This window comes from Oncorhynchus mykiss, chromosome 15, assembly GCF_057628025.1.
Source record: "Oncorhynchus mykiss isolate SJ-2025 chromosome 15, ASM5762802v1, whole genome shotgun sequence".
Lineage (NCBI taxonomy): Eukaryota > Metazoa > Chordata > Actinopteri > Salmoniformes > Salmonidae > Oncorhynchus > Oncorhynchus mykiss.
The window spans coordinates 35936457-35956048 of record NC_143036.1 but is presented as its reverse complement, the minus strand read 5'-3'; the positions used below and the strand labels follow the sequence as shown (position 1 = coordinate 35956048).

At 40.5% G+C, this 19592-nt stretch overlaps 1 protein-coding gene across 2 annotated transcripts in view; it reads right to left on the bottom strand.

Moving 5' to 3' along the window:
- LOC110490018 (cadherin-18) overlaps positions 1-19592 on the bottom strand; it is a 404998-nt gene that overhangs the window by 46999 nt on the left and 338407 nt on the right. For both annotated transcript variants that reach the window (XM_021563094.3, XM_021563095.3), the window contains 3 exons: positions 7213-7380; positions 5606-5793; positions 4488-4741 (listed from right to left, as the gene is read on the bottom strand). In XM_021563094.3, coding sequence (XP_021418769.3) covers positions 4488-4741; positions 5606-5793; positions 7213-7380 — 610 coding nt within the window. The remainder of the gene's footprint in view (positions 1-4487; positions 4742-5605; positions 5794-7212; positions 7381-19592) is intronic.

Genomic DNA, 19592 nt, shown 5'->3' with positions numbered 1-19592 from the left:
CCGATGGTCCGATCCTTCTTCCACCTCTGAATGCCGTTACAAAGTGTAATTAAAAATTACTTATTTAAAAAAAATGATACAAAATTAAAAACAGAGAAGTGGTTCGTGCATATTTATTCACCCCCTGTGCTAAGAAGCCCCTAAATAAGATCTGGTGCAACCAATTACCTTCATAAGTCATATAATTAGTTAAATAATGTCCACCTGTATGCAATCTAAGTGTCACATGATCTGTCACATGATCTCAGTGTATACATACACCTGTTCTGAAAGGCCCCAGAGTCTGCAACACCACTAAGCAAGGGGCACCACCAAGCAAGCAGCAATATGAAGACCAAGGAGCTCTCCAAACAGGTCAGGGACAAAGTTGTGGAGAAGTACAGATCAGCGGAGATTGGAGTATCTGTCCATAGGACCACTTTAAGCCGTACACTCCACAGGGCTGGGCTTTAGGAAAGAGTGGCCAGAAAAAAAGCCATTGCTTGAAGAAAACAATAAGCAAACACGTTTGGTGTTCACCAAAAGGCATGTGCGAGACTCCACAAACATATGGAAGAAGGTACTCTGCTCAGATGAGACTAAAATGGAGCTTTTAGGCCATCAAGGATAACGTTATGTCTGGTAAAATCCCAACACCTCGCATTACCCCGAGAACGCCATCCCCACAGTGAAGCATGGTGGTGGCAGAATCATGCTTTGGGGAAACAAGGGTAAACATTAAAATGTCTTGGAATGGCCTAGTCAAAGCTCAGACCTCAATCCACTTGAGAATCTATCGTATGACTTAAAGATTGCTGTACACCAGCGGAACCCATCCAACTTGAAGGGGCTGGAGCAGTTTTGCATTGAAGAATGGGCAAAAACCCAGTGGTTAGATGTGCCAAGCTTATAGAGACATACCCCAAGAGACTTGCAGCTACAGTGCCTTGCGAAAGTATTCGGCCCCCTTGAACTTTGCGTCCTTTTGCCACATTTCAGGCTTCAAACATAAAGATATAAAACTGTATTTTTTTGTGAAGAATCAACAACAAGTGGGACACAATCATGAAGTGGAACGACATTTATTGGATATTTCAAACTTTTTTAACAAATCAAAAACTGAAAAATTGGGCGTGCAAAATTATTCAGCCCCCTTAAGTTAATACTTTGTAGCGCCACCTTTTGCTGCGATTACAGCTGTAAGTCGCTTGGGGTATGTCTCTATCAGTTTTGCACATCGAGAGACTGAATTTTTTTCCCATTCCTCCTTGCAAAACAGCTCGAGCTCAGTGAGGTTGGATGGAGAGCATTTGTGAACAGCAGTTTTCAGTTCTTTCCACAGATTCTCGATTGGATTCAGGTCTGGACTTTGACTTGGCCATTCTAACACCTGGATATGTTTATTTTTGAACCATTCCAATGTAGATTTTGCTTTATGTTTTGGATCATTGTCTTGTTGGAAGACAAATCTCCGTCCCAGTCTCAGGTCTTTTGCAGACTCCATCAGGTTTTCTTTCAGAATGGTCCTGTATTTGGCTCCATCCATCTTCCCATCAATTTTAACCATCTTCCCTGTCCCTGCTGAAGAAAAGCAGGCCCAAACCATGATGCTGCCACCACCATGTTTGACAGTGGGGATGGTGTGTTCAGGGTGATGAGCTGTGTTGCTTTTACGCCAAACATAACGTTTTGCATTGTTGCCAAAAAGTTCAATTTTGGTTTCATCTGACCAGAGCACCTTCTTCCACATGTTTGGTGTCTCCCAGGTGGCTTGTGGCAAACTTTAAACAACACTTTTTATGGATATCTTTAAGAAATGGCTTTCTTGCCACTCTTCCATAAAGGCCAGATTTGTGCAATATACGACTGATTGTTGTCCTATGGACAGAGTCTCCCACCTCAGCTGTAGATCTCTGCAGTTCATCCAGAGTGATCATGGGCCTCTTGGCTGCATCTCTGATCAGTCTTCTCCTTGTATGAGCTGAAAGTTTAGAGGGACGGCCAGGTCTTGGTAGATTTGCAGTGGTCTGATACTCCTTCCATTTCAATATTATCGCTTGCACAGTGCTCCTTGGGATGTTTAAAGGTTGGGAAATCTTTTTCTATCCAAATCCGACTTTAAACTTCTTCACAACAGTATCTCGGACCTGCCTGGTGTGTTCCTTGTTCTTCATGATGCTCTCTGCGCTTTTAACGGACCTCTGAGACTATCACAGTGCAGGTGCATTTATACGGAGACTTGATTACACACAGGTGGATTGTATTTATCATCATTAGTCATTTAGGTCAACATTGGATCATTCAGAGATCCTCACTGAACTTCTGGAGAGAGTTTGCTGCACTGAAAGTAAAGGGGCTGAATAATTTTGCACGCCCAATTTTTCAGTTTTTGATTTGTTAAAAAAGTTTGAAATATCCAATAAATGTCGTTCCACTTCATGATTGTGTCCCACTTGTTGTTGGTTCTTCACAAAAAAATACAGTTTTCTATCTTTATGTTTGAAGCCTGAAATGTGGCAAAAGGTCGCAAAGTTCAAGGGGGACGAATACTTTCGCAAGGCACTGTATAATTGTTGTAAAAAGGTGGCTCTACAAAGTATTGTCTTTGCGGGGGGTGAATAGTTATGCATGCTCAAGTTTTTTTGGGGGTCTTATTTCTTGTTTGTTTCACAATTTAAAAAAATTGCTTCTTCAAGGTGGTAGGCATGTTGTTTAAATCAAATGATACAAACCCCCCAAAAATCGATTTTAATTCCAGGTTGTAAGGCAACAAAGTAGGAAAAATGCCAAGGGGGTGAATACTTTCGCAAGGCACTGTAAGTAGCACTTTCAATTTGACCAAAGTAGTGCACTATATAGGGAATAGGGTGCCATTTGGGATTCAGTCAGTCAGTAAATGGGTTCAGGGCACTAATGTTGAAGACTCACTGAAATTGGTTAACAGCAATTATCCAGGGCTCTTTAAAGAGAGGAATGTTTTGTGTAATAATGTTTTGATGTGTGATAGTAACATTGTATTAATGGTCCTCCACCGGTTCTCCACAGTCTTTAATAAGTCATTAAAATGCATCAAAAGATGTCTTGAACAGAGAACAAGAACTTTGTTCATGTATGTTTATGTTCCTTATAAGACTGTTATTATGTATGAAATGAACACCGAATGTGTGGTTGGTAATTTATCTTTTCATTTCCATTTGCACCACTAATTCAGTAATGGTTCTCAGTAATAATATATGTTGGCCATTTTCTATTGTCAAACATTCACTAATGACCTATGCTCCTTGTAGGAGACAAGTGTTTAGGTCAAGTGAGTCAAGCATAGAGCTTTATAAAAAAATATGTTAGTACTATGAAAGAAGACCATCTACAAGTGCCCTACAAGTATGACTCAGGTTATTAAATGTCTCACTTTCAGAGGGACATGAAACTGTCAGAACATACCAGACTACTGGCCTTGTTTCCTTGTATATCAAAGGAGCATAGCTAAAACATGAGGCAAAAACAACATCAGCGATCATAGAGAAAGAGACTGCTATCTGCCCCTACTGCATTTTGACACATGCCATCCGTCAACCGCCAACACAGGGAATATTCTTCCGTGGCATTGTTGTTTTTTCTATCTTTTATTTTTCCCAGTTCAAATGGATGTCCTCCAAACATTTCCCATTTTCTCTTTCTGTCTGGTGGAGAACAGTGAGAGAGCAGTAAGACTGGATGAGGGGGAGGTATCCCACCAAGACCCTTTCATATGTAGATTTCCTTTTTGTTTACCACAAATCCCTTTAAAATATCTTAAGATTCTTATGTTGAATCAACCATTCTTATTATTTATTTTTAGACTGTCTGTGCCTCTATCTCTACTTGAAAATGTATTATAGATACCTATTTCTTCATTAAGGGGCAGAGCTTGTCTTTTGCAGATATGGTGGAAAGAGATATGGGCACAATAACACGTGAAGGGACTGAGGTTCAGTGCTTAATGCAGTTGAAGAATTCCCTAAGCCCCATATGTACAGCATGGTGGTTCACCAAGCCAAGATCTTGTATCATGTAATAGGGACTATTAGATTGCAATCTACTGGTGTATGGGTAATATATCTGATATGAGTTTATGACACAACTCCCTCTTCATTTCTTGAAAAGGGGAAAATTAATTCAAGGTTTTTAGAGGCTGAATGGCCTTAAGCTTTTAGACATGATAGTGAGTGCAGAGTTTTTTTTTTGCGGGGGGGGGGGGGGGGGGGGTGATTATAATGTCTTCGGGCACCTGAATAGATGTATATGTATGTAAACAGTAGTATTAACTGTACAATATGTGTGCATGATGTCTGTACATATACAGTATATATTATCTCGTAAAACATAACAGAGTGCACACGATATATGTTAGCAGATCCTGTACTATCCAGGATACGGATGCAGTGCACTGGTCAAACGTAGTCCACTATATAGGGCATAGGGTGTCATTTGGGATGCTAAAAGAGAATACATTGGCTCCAAGCTCTTACCTGACATGACTGTTTTTGCTGTCTGGATCCCTGGCAGTTACAGCCCCCACCTCTCTACCAATCCGAGCGTTCTCATAAACATCCATGATGTAATAGTCCATAGAGAATACAGGCGGTTCGTCCACATCTCCCACAGTGATCTTTAGGGTGGCAGTATCTTTGAAAGGACCAAGGTAGGAAAAAAGAGGCTCCAAGTGGCTATTCACTCCCTCAATTTGAAGGGTGTAGGTCTTCTTCCTCTCGTAGTTCAGTGGCTGTGTGTCCAGGAAAAAGGCACCAGGAAAAAATGCAGGATTAGGAACAGACTTCATTCCACTTGTGTACCATGTAATTACAATGCAAGTAGCCTATTAAAGTACTATATAAAATGTTAATATATTTTTTTTACAAAAATATTAACAGCATTATTACACAGGAATAGAGCATCTACTCTCTTCTCCCATAGTATGCACTGTGGATTTTTACAATGGTGGAAACTTCCTTCAACCAATCCTTACACCAATGCTATGTTGTTATATCGTTAAAGGTGAGTGTGCAAGTGCAAATGGTTGAACATCTTCCTTATAGTGATTCAACAAGATCTTAAAGGATTGGTTTGCTATTTTTAACCAAATCTCTATTTTGTATGAAAATAGCATGTTATAGAAGGGTCAAGACACTTTTTTAGCGACACATTTCCATGTGTGCGCATGTGCGTGCTTTCCATTGTGGTGATACGAGTAACGAGAAAGCACGTGCATGTTCGCACACGGAAATGTTTTGTTCGTGTCCAACCAAATTAAACAGTATGTTACAGATAGAGTTTGGAATTACACAATTTCACGTGTGCAACATCTAAAGACCTGCATCCCTATATTGAGAGCTTAGCTTTGAGGAAGTCTATTGTGGGTGGGGTAAGTTTCTCAAAAGTCTTTTAAGCACTTACAAAATCGTAACATATTTATACACATATATATAAAAACGGGTCCCCGAAAATTGTGCACAACTGTGTACAACATCATCCATTTCATGTGATATATATATAAGACTTTTGGACTTTTGATCCATTTTGGCTTGTGAGCGCTACTTTCAAAACTACTGGCTAAAATCATACAAAACCTTAATACTCTGTTGTTTACCTTCTTGAGGCTGATGATTCCCTCCCTGGTGTCCCTGTCAGTGTTGATGGAGAACATGGCTGCTCCTTCGGAGTTGATGATGCTGTACTTGATCTCTGCATTGACTCCAAGGTCCTCGTCATTGGCTTTTATCTTCCCCACTGGCTTGCCAACCTGGGCCGACTCAGGGACGTACAGCTGGTAATTTTCTGTTGACCATGAGCATAACAATACAGCCATTTAGAAAAAGCTTAACATCACTAGTTGGTGACATATTTTGGGCTGATTGTCCAAATGATTATGTTTTTTAGCTGTGTCACCCTGAAATGACTTCACAGATGCTCCTTGAATTGCTACTTAATGCCCTTCGAAATCATGTCGGAATGCTTGACTCAACATTTAGACCTGAAATGTGTCTGAGGGTACTTTAATAGTGTTGACTTTAACAACCTCTTGAGTGTAGGGGGCAGTATTTTGATGTTTGGATGAAAAAATGTACCCACATTAAACTGCCCATTTCTCAGGCTAAGAAATCTAGAATATGCATATAAGATTAGGATAGAAAACACTCAAAAGTTTCCAAAACTGTTCAACTGTTGTCTGTGAGTATAACAGAACTGAAATTGCAGGTGAAAACCTGAGGAAAATCAAACCAGGAAGTGGCTTCTATTTGGAAAGCTCCATGTTCTATAGCCTGCCTTCGCTCCATTTAAAGGGATATCAACCAGCTTCCCCATGGTGTGAACAGTCTTTAGACATAGTTTCAGGCTTTTATTTTGAAAAATGAGCGAGCAAGATCACATTGCGTCATTGTATGGCTGGGTGCCAGCAGCGTTTTGTATGCGCAACAGCTTGGTGCAGCCATTTTCTCTCTCTCTACTACTGAAAAAGCTACATTCCCGGTTGATGTATTATCGATTATACTGTGTATTATAAAAATGTTCAGATGTTCAGTGTTACAGCAACATAACATTAAAATGTTCAAGCTATTTTTTGATGTTGTTGCCTGCATGGCATTTGATGAGGTCCATTTTGAGACCAAATTTTCTATTAATATTTGATTATTATGACATGATAGGATAGATAAAAAATACATTAAAATCATGATTCATAATTGGTGCAATTTTAGTCAATGCTATGCTCCTCTAAATAATGTCTGTTGCACACATCTGTTATATATTAAAGATGGAGCCTACTGACAGTCAATTAAAGCTGATGAGTTTCTATATTGAAGCTCTATCTATATGAGTGAGGAGGAGTATATCATGATTCTTCTATAGATAGATGAGAACACTCCATTTATAATTGGCCTACTAAAAATACACTCAAAAGGATCTCATGCCAGTCACGAGAAGAGTCTCTGAGAAGCACTGCTGTTTATCAATCAAAGTAATTAGTATTTAGCAGAAATAGATAGCAGATGTCTTAGATACCGTTAAGCCTTGAAATCCAAGTGATATGGAGTAACTGGGCCACGCAAATGGTGGGAAACATTGCAGATATAAATTATACAAATAGTCTGATGTGATTCCTTATTCCAGATGTGCGAGAGGCATGTTTGTTTTATTTCTCTCTGAATGTTACACACCGTTTTGCCTGCTGAATTTAGCCATGGTATCTATACTCACTTTGCGGGAACTTGGGAGGGTTGTCGTTGACGTCGGTGAGGGTGATGTTGATAGTGGTGGATCCAGAAAGTCCTCCAACTGATCCTGCCATGTCTTTGGCTTGAATGACTACAGCATAGTGTTCTCTCGCCTCCCGGTCCATGTTGGCTAAGGCAGTCCTGATGACTCCTGGATGCGGAGAAAAGAATATAAGAATAGCAATGTTACTACTGTACTGTATGAATACCAATGTTACTATTGTACTATTCGGCTAAGGCCACACAGTTTAGAACTGAAGCCATCCTGGACAGGGAGAGAAGAATAGCGAAGTACCTCTGTTACCAATGAATACCAATGTTTCTACTGTACTGCATGGCTAATTGATGACTCCTGGACAGGAGAAGAATAGAGGAATTAAAATATTACTATGGATATCTATGTTAGTACAGTGTTAATACCAATGTCAGTATTATGACTACCAATGTTTTTTCTGCATGAATAGAGATTTCTAGAGTCACTTGACTTGAATAAATCAAAGGATGAATTCTTGAGATTAATATGGTATTCCTCTTGTTATTTGGGTAAGGGTGACAATGGAAAAAACAGAAGCAGTAATAGAGCTTATAGGGCCAATGACCTTAGGCTCTTTAATTTACAGTAACTAATAATGCAAGGTTGGAAAATACAGGCAACTGCCAAACTAATGGAAACACTTGCCAGGGAGCCAACGTATATTGAAAGCAGCTGCTCCCACACAGGTGTGGTTCCTGAGGTAATTAAACAATAAAAATCCCCTCATGCTTAGGGTGATGTGAAAAAATGCTGGGCAAGCCATTATTTTGGCCATTATTTTTGCTCTCCATGGCTATGCCGCCATAAAATGACCATGCCTGCATCCACAGGGCACGGGTGGTTTGAATGGTTTGATGAGCATAAAAACAAGGTAAACCATATGTCATGGCCGTCTTAGTCACCAGATCACAACCCAAATGAACACTTATGGGAGATTCTGGAGCGGCTCCTGAGACAGCATTTCCCACCACCATCAACAAAAAAAAACGAATTATGGATTTTATTGTGGAATAAATCTCTCACATTCCTCCAATAGAGTTCCAGACACATGTAGCATCTATGTCAAGGTGCATTGAAGCTGTTCTGACTCGTGATGGCCCAAAGCCCTATTCCTTGTAGATTCGGAGGGGAGAAAGTTGTGGTGTATAAGTTATTAAAGCAATGTGCCATTACTGTCTAGGCCAGAATTTGGATTCTGACAAGGGCCTTGTGAGAAATAATCGTTCAGTTTGACAGTTTATTTAAAAGATGCATAACATAAAAATAGGCTGCTCCAACATCCTTTCGATCTTGATTGTCCAAATGTTTCATTGCCAAGGTTAGCCTTTCTACACTTTCCAATATATTTCAAATGACTATGCAACCTTGGTAAGGCAGAGAATGCAGCCTTCCCCAAAGGACCCATTCAATCATGTTTATCACTATAATAATGCAGGATATAGCTCCATGTACTTTCTACTAGGGTTAAACAGATATTCTGAATCAATGCATAGTACAGTACTGTACATATAGTACAAAAGAAAGTTCATGTCACTGTCCAAATTGCGTAAATTACCCAGTGCTCAATCCAATGTAATAGATTCCATGCCTGTTGAAGCTAGTACTGATATTTCATTCCCACACATTGTAAAGTAAAGAATATACACACTCTGATAATGATTAGTATGTGTGTGAGGGGATTAAAGTGCCTCACTGTCTCGCCCCTCTGTGCACTGAAACCAGATCAAGGACTGGGATTTAATATGTGTTGCCTGTTACTTCAGTTCTCAGTCTCAATCTCTCTCACTCTCTGTCTCCCAGAGGCAAAACACCTTGAGCAACTGTTGAACTTGTATTCCTGTGAACCTTTGTGTGAACTGACTCTAACAGCAATCTACAGAAAACAGCAGGGTCTCGGCTGTGATGTCTATAATATAGAATATAATAATGACATAGTAGTTGGTATAGTCGGTAGCTGTGATAAAAAAAACTAGTACACACACACACACTTCTCTTCAGTAGCAATCAGTCCATTTCGTATCTTGATCAATATTTTTACAAGGTTATAGAAAAGATCAGTGGTCGCATTGTGTGATTTAATCTGTACAAGGCCCATTGAAAAGTATGTCAATTTTAGTGTGAGTTTGCAGGATATGGGTTGTTTACTTTTCACAATATCAGGAACGTTCCAGGAGACAATTGTTCATTTCTCTGTATAAAAGTGCAGTTTGTCTTGTTTTCCTATTTTCTTACTCAACCCTTTCGACGTCCTTCTTGCTTGAGGGGAAAAAATATCTGCTTAAAATTTGTAAGGTTGTTTCTGCATGTGTGAAAATCCTTGAAGTAGCAAACAAACAAAATGAAGGTGTGGGGCTCAAACGAGCACAGAATTAGTTACAATCTTCTCAGTTACAAGCCCACCGTTGCAATCAAATCAATACACATTCATGTGGACAAGAAATGGGAAGCCTAAATGACTTGTACTATTATGTGTATATCCAATGTACAGTATTTGCAATATGGTTTTAATAGTACTGAACAAAATGCATCTATTTGATTTTGGTAGGAGAGAGATATTGTATCAAGAATTAATGACCTATCAATGACATATCCTATCTGTTTGAAGAGAAAAATAGTTTGTTGTTTTCCATTACTGGTCCTACTTGACATTGTTGATCTATAAACAAATCTTATTCTCTTGTATAGTGACCGGTTTCAAAGCCATCTTTGCATTCTAACTAACTGTTTCTGTTTGTTTTCATTATCCTGCTGGGTATAGTTCATCTATAGATAAACCTGATTCTATTGTTTTCTTAGAATACGTTGATCGAAATCCAAAAACAAAGCCATAATTAGATTCTATCAAGAGCCTAATTTCCGGTTTGGACAAAAGAGGCACTACTAATATATATTTTCTTACAGACATTATTTGCTCTCTCTCTATTCAGGAGGATGCTATAGGCAGAACCTAGTCCAATCCACTTGTCTTGGGCAGAATAATCACTATAAATGGGTTAAAGAGCGATGCCTTCCAGGGGATTTGAGAGGTTAGGTTACATATCAAATTGCGTCCCAAATGGCACCCTGTTCCCTACATAATGCACTACTTATGACGAGAGCCCTATGGCCCTGGTCAAAGTAGTGCATTATATAGGGGATAGGGTGCCATTTGGGACGGAGCCACCATCTGTCACCCAGGAGAACGGATACAGTAGTTCAGTTGTCTGTACTCTCGAATCCTGTCCAGCTGATCTCCACACCACAGTAGTCTTCCATCTAACAGCAGAGATAGATGGCTTTTAGCATACAATAAGAGTATGCTGTGCTGCCTGGCAAATAGCTGTGACAAAAAAAAATATCACAACAGGGTGGCCTCGTGATGCCAAAGTATACAGTAGTCAGTCATGTGTCTGTCTATCACATGGCATAGGCTACCATTGGCAGCATAACACACATTCCATATGTTGATATATCTTGTGCACTGTTCAAGATTGTCTGGAATCTGGAAAGAATTTAACCTTTCAAAACTTATTCCATGAATAGCTACGTAAGTGAACTCGATAGGAAAGGAATGCATGCTTGATTTCACCTTAGCCGATACAGTACTCGTGCATGAAATAACCGTAACCTTTACTGTTCATTCATTTTAAAATTCCTCAGATATGAGATATTCCAAGACATATGTCCCAAATTGCACTTTATTCCCTATTTAGTGCACTACTTTTGACAAGGGCATATAGGGCTCGGGTCAAAATTTGTGCACTATATAGGGAATAGGGTGACATTTGAGACACAGCCTAAGACGTTTACCTGGCACACCGTACATACAGTACAATGGTGGGTCTAGGCCAATGAGGTTCCAAGATATTAAATGGAGCCGGGGCATTACTTAACCCTGGCTCCCAAAGAAGCAGAAGACCTTGGCACATGGACACACTTTCCATTAAAACAACACAAAGACGGAGGATCTGACATTTACGGTTGCTTATTCCTGCTTTACTCACAAAGGCACATCGCTCCAGAGCAATCACTCACTGAGCATTGTTTATGAACAATGAGCACAACCCTACTAAGAAGTATAAAATGTGTTTTGGCTCTGGATATTCTGCACTCTTCCATCTACAGTGCATACAGAAAGTATTTTTCACCCCTTACATTTTTCCACATTTTCTTGTGTTACAAAGCCTTGTTGTGTTACAAAGCCTTGATGTGTTACAAAGCCTTGTTGTGTTACAAATCTAGACAAAACACTAAGGTCAACATGTATATATTTATTTGACATTTATTAAACATGCATGAAAAAACAACACTGATATACACTGAGTGTACAAAACATCAAAAATACCTGCTCTTTCCATGACATAGACTGACCAGGTGAGTCCAGGTGAAAGCTACTGATTCTTTATTGATGTCCCCTGTTAAATCCACTTCAAGCAGTGCAGACGAAGGGGAGGAGACAGGTTAAAGAAATACTTTTAAGCCTTGAGACAACAGAGACTTGCATTGTTTCTGTGTGTCATTCAGAGGTTGAATGGCAAGACACAAATTGTAAGTGCCTTTTAACAATATTAGGTGCCAGGCGCACCGTGTTTTTTGCCAAGAACTACAATGCTGCTGGATTTTTCACGAGCAACAGTTTCCAAGGGGTATCAAGAATGGCCCACCACCCAAAGGACATCCAGTCAACTTGACACAACTGTGGGAAGCATTGGAATAAGCATGGGCCAGCATCCCTGTGGAACACTTTTGATACCTTGTAGAGTCCATGCTTGACGAATTGAGGATGTTCTGAGGGCAAAAGGCGGAGGGTATACTCAGTGTATCTTGATCAGATAAGTATTCATAAGTATTCACTGCTGCCAACATACTGACTCAAATCTCTAGCCACTTTATCAATTAAAAATTGGATGTAATAAATGTATCACTAGTCACTTTAAACAATGCCACTTTATATAATGTTTATATACCCTACATTACTCATCTCATATGTATATACTGTACTCTATACCATCTACTGCATCTTGCCAATGCCATTCGGCCATCGCTCATCCATATATTTATATGTACATATTCATATTCATTCCTTTACACTTGTGTGTATAAGGTAGTTGTTGTGAAACTGTTAGATTACTTGTTAGATATTACTGCACGGTCGGAACTAGAGGCACAAGCATTTTGCTACACTCGCATTTACATCTGCTAACCATGTTTATGTGACCAATATATTTTATTTTATTTTATTTGATGTTAGAAACACCTTTTGTAGCGATTACTGCTGTGAGTCCTTTGGGGTAAGTCTTGCACACCCGAATAATACAATATTTGCCCATTATTATTAAAAACATTATTCAAGCTCTGTCAAGTTGGTTGTTGTGGTTGCTAGCAAAGATATTGTCAAGCCAATTGAATCCTTGTTTGAGTCTGTGGGACCCATTTTCAATGTTTACTAAAATAAAAATTATTAATTGAACAATTTTTTCAACCTGAGACTCATTGGCCTTGGCTCATTTTCTGTGAAGAACATGTAAAGTAACAAATTTTCATTGAGTGCACATTGTGCACCCCCATACAAATCTACAATACATATGTGGTGTTTGGATCCACTGGACCTGAGGGTAATAAAAGTGTGGGAAAGTGTGTGTGTAGGTGAAAACAAGTAAGATATTTTTTTGCTGTGTGCCTTCACTCTGTCTTCCTCCTCCCTGTGCCAGTCCCGACCTGTCTGCTTGTCTCCCGCTTTTCTCGCACTCTTTACCCTTTGTTGTGTGTGAAACTACACAATATCTTGCGGGGAACCTGCACAATGTTGTTACAATACAATATTTCAATACATTTTAAAGAATTCTATATTTTTACCCCAGCCATGTGCAAACTGGGGGAGGGACAGAACAAATAAAGCTATGCATGTTTGGTTCCTTACACAATCAATCAGTATGGCAAAATTAGTCTCAGCTCAGAGGGCCTTAGACACATTTTTTTTTGCAGAGAGAGAATTTAATGTGGAAAGAGCATCTTCCACTTTGGAAGATTAAGAATTTTCCGAATCTGAGGATCATGTCTCTGTCAATTTAGAGTCTGACAGTGAGTTGGAAGAAGAGGATGAAATTGACCCTCAACCAGCCCCAGGACCAGCCAGTCAGCAGCCAGCTCATCAGAAGCCAGCAAGAGGAAAAATCTGAATGTCAAAATATAGAGGATGCAACCAGGGCTAACGTGGATGGCGGTTACTCATGAGCAGGACAAATTCTTCTTTTGAACTGTTTCTCCCAGACACCATCCAAAAAAATCATTCTGGACAGCACTAATTTGGAAGGAAGGAGTGTTTTTGGAGAGAGATGAAGGAGATGGACCAAACTAATTTACATGCATACTTTGAGTTTCTTATCCTTGCTGTTGTTTTCAGATCCAATGGGGAATCCACAGAATCCATGTGGGATGCAGAAACTGCCATATAACTTTTCCATGTATCAATATCTCTGAAAAACCTACACATTATTTCCAGGATTATCCACTTCAATAACCAAGACACCAGACCAGCTCTGCGGCAAAGAGACAAGTATGCCCCATCAGGTCAGTGTGGGACAAGTGGGTGGCCAACGTTTTACAACCCTGGGCCCAACGTTACTGTTGATGAGCAGCTTATGCCATTTAGGTGCCGCTACCCCTTCAGGCAGTACATACCGTCTAAATATGGAATCAAGATCTGGGCTGCCTGTGAAGCTGCTTCATCATATGCATGGAACTTGCAAGTGCATACGGGGAAGCCAGATGGAGGAGCCCCTGAGAAGAAACAAGGGATGTCCTGGACGTGACACAGGGACTCCGTGGCCATAACATCACATGCGATACCTTTTTTACTTTACACAAGCTGGGATCGCAGCTCCTCAAGACGAAGCTGACAATGGTAAGAACAGTATGAAGAAACAAGCCAGCGCTCCCACCTGTGCTGTTGAATACACGGAACAGGCCTATCAATTCCTTTAAGTTTGAGTTCACATCCGACATGTCTCTAGTGTCCTACGTGCCAAAGAAGGGCAGAAATGTGGTACTCATGAGTATGCTGCATAGGGATGGGAGAAACTGTGGCAAGGAACATCAAAAACCAGAAATCATGATGGATTACAATGCCACAAAAGGAGGAGTGGACAATTTAGATAAGCTGGTGACTGGCTACAGCTGCAAAAGAATAACCCTACGTTGGCCACTTGTGATATTCTTCAACATCTTGGACATCTCGACGTACAACACATTTGTCATCTGGATGTCGTTGAACCCAGATTGGAACAGAGGGAAGCTCCAGAGGAGACATCCCTTTTTTTGATGAACTGGGCAAGGCATTGGTAAGACCAAAAATCCAGAGGAAGGAACATATCCCAAGGAACCCAGATTCAGCAGTCCTCGTGAGGAGGATTCAGGAGGAGGATGATGGTGCCCCATCTGCCCGACCCACAAAACCACAACTTCAATATCAGAAGTAAGTGTGAGTGATGTTGTTGCATATATGTGTCTGCCTGACTCTCCTACCTTGGCCTGTTGTAGATATACTGTATATCAGAGTGAATGAGTGAGATGTTCATAAAATTCCTGAACTAAGTGTTTTCATCATTCTAGATTGCAACTGGTAGCAACAAGAAGAAGCGCTGCGATGTGTGTGGACCCAAGAAGGACATGAAGACACAGTACACATGCATCAAGTGCAAGAAATACATTTGCACACACATACACAGTAAAACTCTGTCTCTCATGTGGTGTGTTGACCAGCCTTAATGGGGCTCATTTATAAATACTGTTTGTTAAAATTGTTCTTCCAGTTTGTTCAGGTCAAAGCAATAAACATCAATAGTGAATCAAACCTTGTTTCATTTATGTTTGATGAAGATAAACATGATTTATTCCACCCATGTCTTGATTATAATAAAAAATATATATTGATAAATATAATCTAGCAGAGGTAAATGGCAAATATTAACCATGTGTGCTGTTTATATTTCTTGTAATTGATATGTCAACATCTAAGTAATAAGTATTTTTACATCAATTGTTATGGCTGAATTGTTTTAAAAACCGAATAATGCTGTGGGTCCATCAGACCCACGAACATTGGATGAATAACAAAACCATGAACACCACACATGGGGTAAGTTAAACCTGTAACTAGACCACTCAGGAACTTTTAAAATAAGAAGACTGCTACTCAGTTATGTGTTGTGTTTGTATGTAGGACAAAATTATTACTCAATTAAGTGCCTTATTGCAAACAGGATGCATGTTTTGGAATATTTGTATTCTGTACAGACATTCATCTTTTCACTCAGTCATTTACTTTGGTATGGTGAAATAACAATGCAATGAAAGAATGGTGCCAGAGGGGATGGCGACCATTTTACGGGCTCTTAACCAATTGTGCTATTTTGTGTGTTTTTTCACATTGTAACTTTTTTTGTACATAATGCTAAATGTCTCTTATGACGGTAAAGAGCTTCTGGATATCAGAACAGCGATTACTCACCTCTAACTGGACAAAGATTTTTTCTTTAATGAGTCTGAAGCAAAGGATATATTGTTGCTCCCGGACACAAATCTCTTCATTCACAAGAAGAAAATAATTTGTCAGCCAGTGGGTAACCTCTACCACCTCTACCATCCGTTCTATTGGACAACGTTCAATCACTGGAGAATAAACTGGATGAGCTCCATTCGAGACTATCCTACCAACAGGACATTGAAAACAGTAATATCTTATGTTTCACCAAGTTGTAGCTGAACGACGACACGGATAATATATGGTTGTGTTTTCTGTGCATTGGCAGGACATGACATCTATGTCCGGTAAGACTAGGGGTGGGGTGTGTGTCCATTTGTCAATAACAGCTGGTGCACTATGTCTAATGTTAAGGCAGTCTCGAGGTATTGCTCGCCTGAGGTAGAGTACTTCATGATAAGCTATAGACCACACTAGCTATACTTTTCGTAGCCACCTATTTACCACCACAAACCAACTAAGACCACACTCCATGAGCTATTTAAGGCCATAAGCAAACAAGAACATGCTCATCCAGAAGTAGCGCTCCTGGTGGCCAAATACTTTAATGCAGGCAATCTTAAATCTGTTTTACCTCATTTCTACCAACATGTCACATGTGCAACCAGAGGGAATGAAAATCTAGACAAGCTTTACTCCACACACAGAGGTGTATAAAGCTCTCACTCGCCCTCCAACCAAAATCTAATGCAGGGTGTATCAGTGACTCGCACAATACGGAAGTGGTCAGATGATGTGGATGCTACGCTACAGGACTGTTTGCTGGCATAGACTGGAATATGTCCTGTCATTCATCCAATAGCATTGAGGAGTATTCCACCTCAGTCAGTCGTTTCATCAATAAGTGCATTGACAACGTCGTCCTCACAGTGGCAGTAGGTACACATTTGAACCAGAAGTCATGGATTACATCCGCACTGAGCTAAAGGCTAGAGCTGCTACTTTCAAGGAGCGGGACACGATTCTGGACGATTATAAGAAATCCCGATAGGCCCTCAGACAAACCATCGTACAGGAAAATTGTCAATATAGGACTAAGATTGAATCCTAACACACCTGCTATGCTTGTCGGATGAGGCAGGGCTGTCAAACTATTACAGACTACAAAGGGAAACCCAGTCGCGAGCTACCCAGTGATGCTAGCCTAACAGACAGGCTAAATGCCTTTTATGCTCGCTCGGAGGCAAGCAACACTGAAGCATGCATGAGAATACCAGCTGTTGCGGACGACCGTGTGATCATACACTCCGTAGCCGATGTGGGCAAGACCTTTAAACAGGTCAACATTCACAAGACCGCAGGGCCAGATGGATTACCAGGATGTGTACTCAGAGCATGCGTGGACCAACTGGCAAGTGTCTTCACTGACATTTTCAACCTCTCCCTGACTGAGTCTGTAATACCAACATGTTTCAAACAGACCACCAAAGTCCCTGTACCCAAGAAAGAAAAGGTTACCTGCCTAAACGATTTCCTCCCCATAGCACTCACATCAGTAGCTATGAAGTACTTTGAAAGGCTGGTCATGGCTCACATCAACACCACCATCCCGGAAACCCTAGACCCACTCCAATTTGCATACCGCCCCAACAAGATCCACAGATGATGCAATCTCTATTGCACTCCACACTTCCCTTTCCCACCTGGACAAAAAGAACACCTATGTGAGAATGCTGATTGACAACAGATCAGCATTCAACACCATGGTGCCCACACCAAGCTCATCACTAAGCTAAGGATCCCGGGACTAAACACCTCCCTCTGCAACTGGATCCTGGACTTCCTACGGGCCACCCTCCAGGTAGTAAGGGTAGTGTGACAGGATAGAAATATTACGTATTTACCTCATTTGTTGGATATTTAACAATGAATTACTTAACAAATAAAATATACATTTCTGTCATACTAATGTTGTGTTAAAGAGATGGTTTGCACTCTATCTCCCTGCAGCTAGTCTGGGGGTCTGGTCAAGGAAATAGGTTTTGCTGGAGATAGCTTGAGCTGACAATGAGCTGACCATGTCTCCCGTGTGACCTGAGATAGAGAGAGCCTGGAAGACTTTAGAACAATGCCTCATTGTCTCATCTCCCTGGCATCGTCGAAACTAAGCCAGATTGGAAGTAAAACTACATACCGTGCCGATGACCAGGAGATGGACCAAGGTGGCTTATGGGAAGGGTAGAAGTGACTGACTAAGCATTTTTTAGGGCCTATAAAATATCTCTGTTTTTTCATTATCAGCTAAGCACTCAGCAACACACATTGCAATAATGAATCAATGTTAAATAAAGATGATTGGTTTAATAATTGTTCAAGTCTCTCTCAGTACTGACAGTTCCACGACAGTAGGCAACAACACTGCTGATCCTCAACATGGTGGACCCTCCTGTACTCCCTGTTCACCGAACGACTGATTGGCCAAGCACGACTCCAAAACCATCATTAAGTTTGCTGACGACACAATCTCTCCCTCAACGTGAGCAAGACAAAGGAGTTCATCTTGGACTACAGCAAAATGAGAGCTGAACATGCCTCCATTCACATTGTTGGGGCTGCCTTTGAGCGGGATGAGATGTTCAAGGTCATTGGTGTCCACATCACCAATGATCTATGATGTTCCAAACACACCAGGGCAGTTGTGAAGACTGAAAGTATTTGTCATGGGTCCTCAAAAGGTTGTACGGCTGCACCATAGAGTGCATCCCGACTGGTTGTGTCACCACCTGATATTGCTCGGCATCCAACCGCAAGTCGCTACAGAGGATAGTGTGTACGGCCCAGTACATCACTGTTGCCAAGCTTCCTAACATCCAGGACCTATATACTAGGTGGTGTCAGAGGAAAGCCCAAAAAACTGTCCAAGACTCCAGTCATCCAAGTCATAGACTGTTCTCTCTGCTACCGGATGGCAAGCGATACCGGAGGGCCAAGTCTCAGTCCAAAAGCCTCCTTAGCAGCTTCCACCCCCAAGCAATAAGACTGCTGAACCCGGACACCCCCCCCCCCCCCCAGCCTCTTACTTTTTACATTGCTGCTACTCACTGTTTATTATATATTCATAGTCACTTTACCCCTAGCTACATGGACAAATTACCTCGACTAACCTATACCCCCGCTCATTGACTCTGTACCGGCACACCCTGTATATAGCCTCGTTATTGTGTTTCTTTTTTTCTTATTTTTTATAACTTTAGTTTATTTAGTAAATATTTTCTTGACTCTATTTTCATAAAACTGTATTGTTGGTTATTAAGGGCTTGTAAATAAGCATTTCACGGTAAGGTCTACCTGCTGTATTCGGCGAATGTGACAAATACAATTTAATTTGATCTACAATGTTGTTGATTCATCATCAGTTCTCATATCACAACCATTAAACTCTAACTGTTTTAAAATCCCCATTGGCCTCATGGTGAAATCCCTGAACAGTCTCCTTCCTCTCCGGCAATTAAGTTAGGAAGGACGCATGTATCTTTGTAGTGACTGGGTTTATTGATACACCATCTAAAGCCCAATTTATAACTTCACCATGCTCGAAGGGATATTCAGCCACTGCAGAGTTCTTTAAAACAAATCTACCAATTGGTGCCCTTTTTTGTGAGGCATTAAAAAATGTCCTTGGTCTTTGTGTTTGAATCTGTGCTTGAAATTCATTATTTTGATTGAGGGAGCCTCTTTGGGATAGGCGCCTGGCCTCGACAACATCCGGTGGAATTCAAATTACAAAAATCGTAATATTAAACATTCATGAAAATGTCATACATCATTTAAAAGCTTAACTTCTTGTTAATCCAGCTGCTTTGTCAGA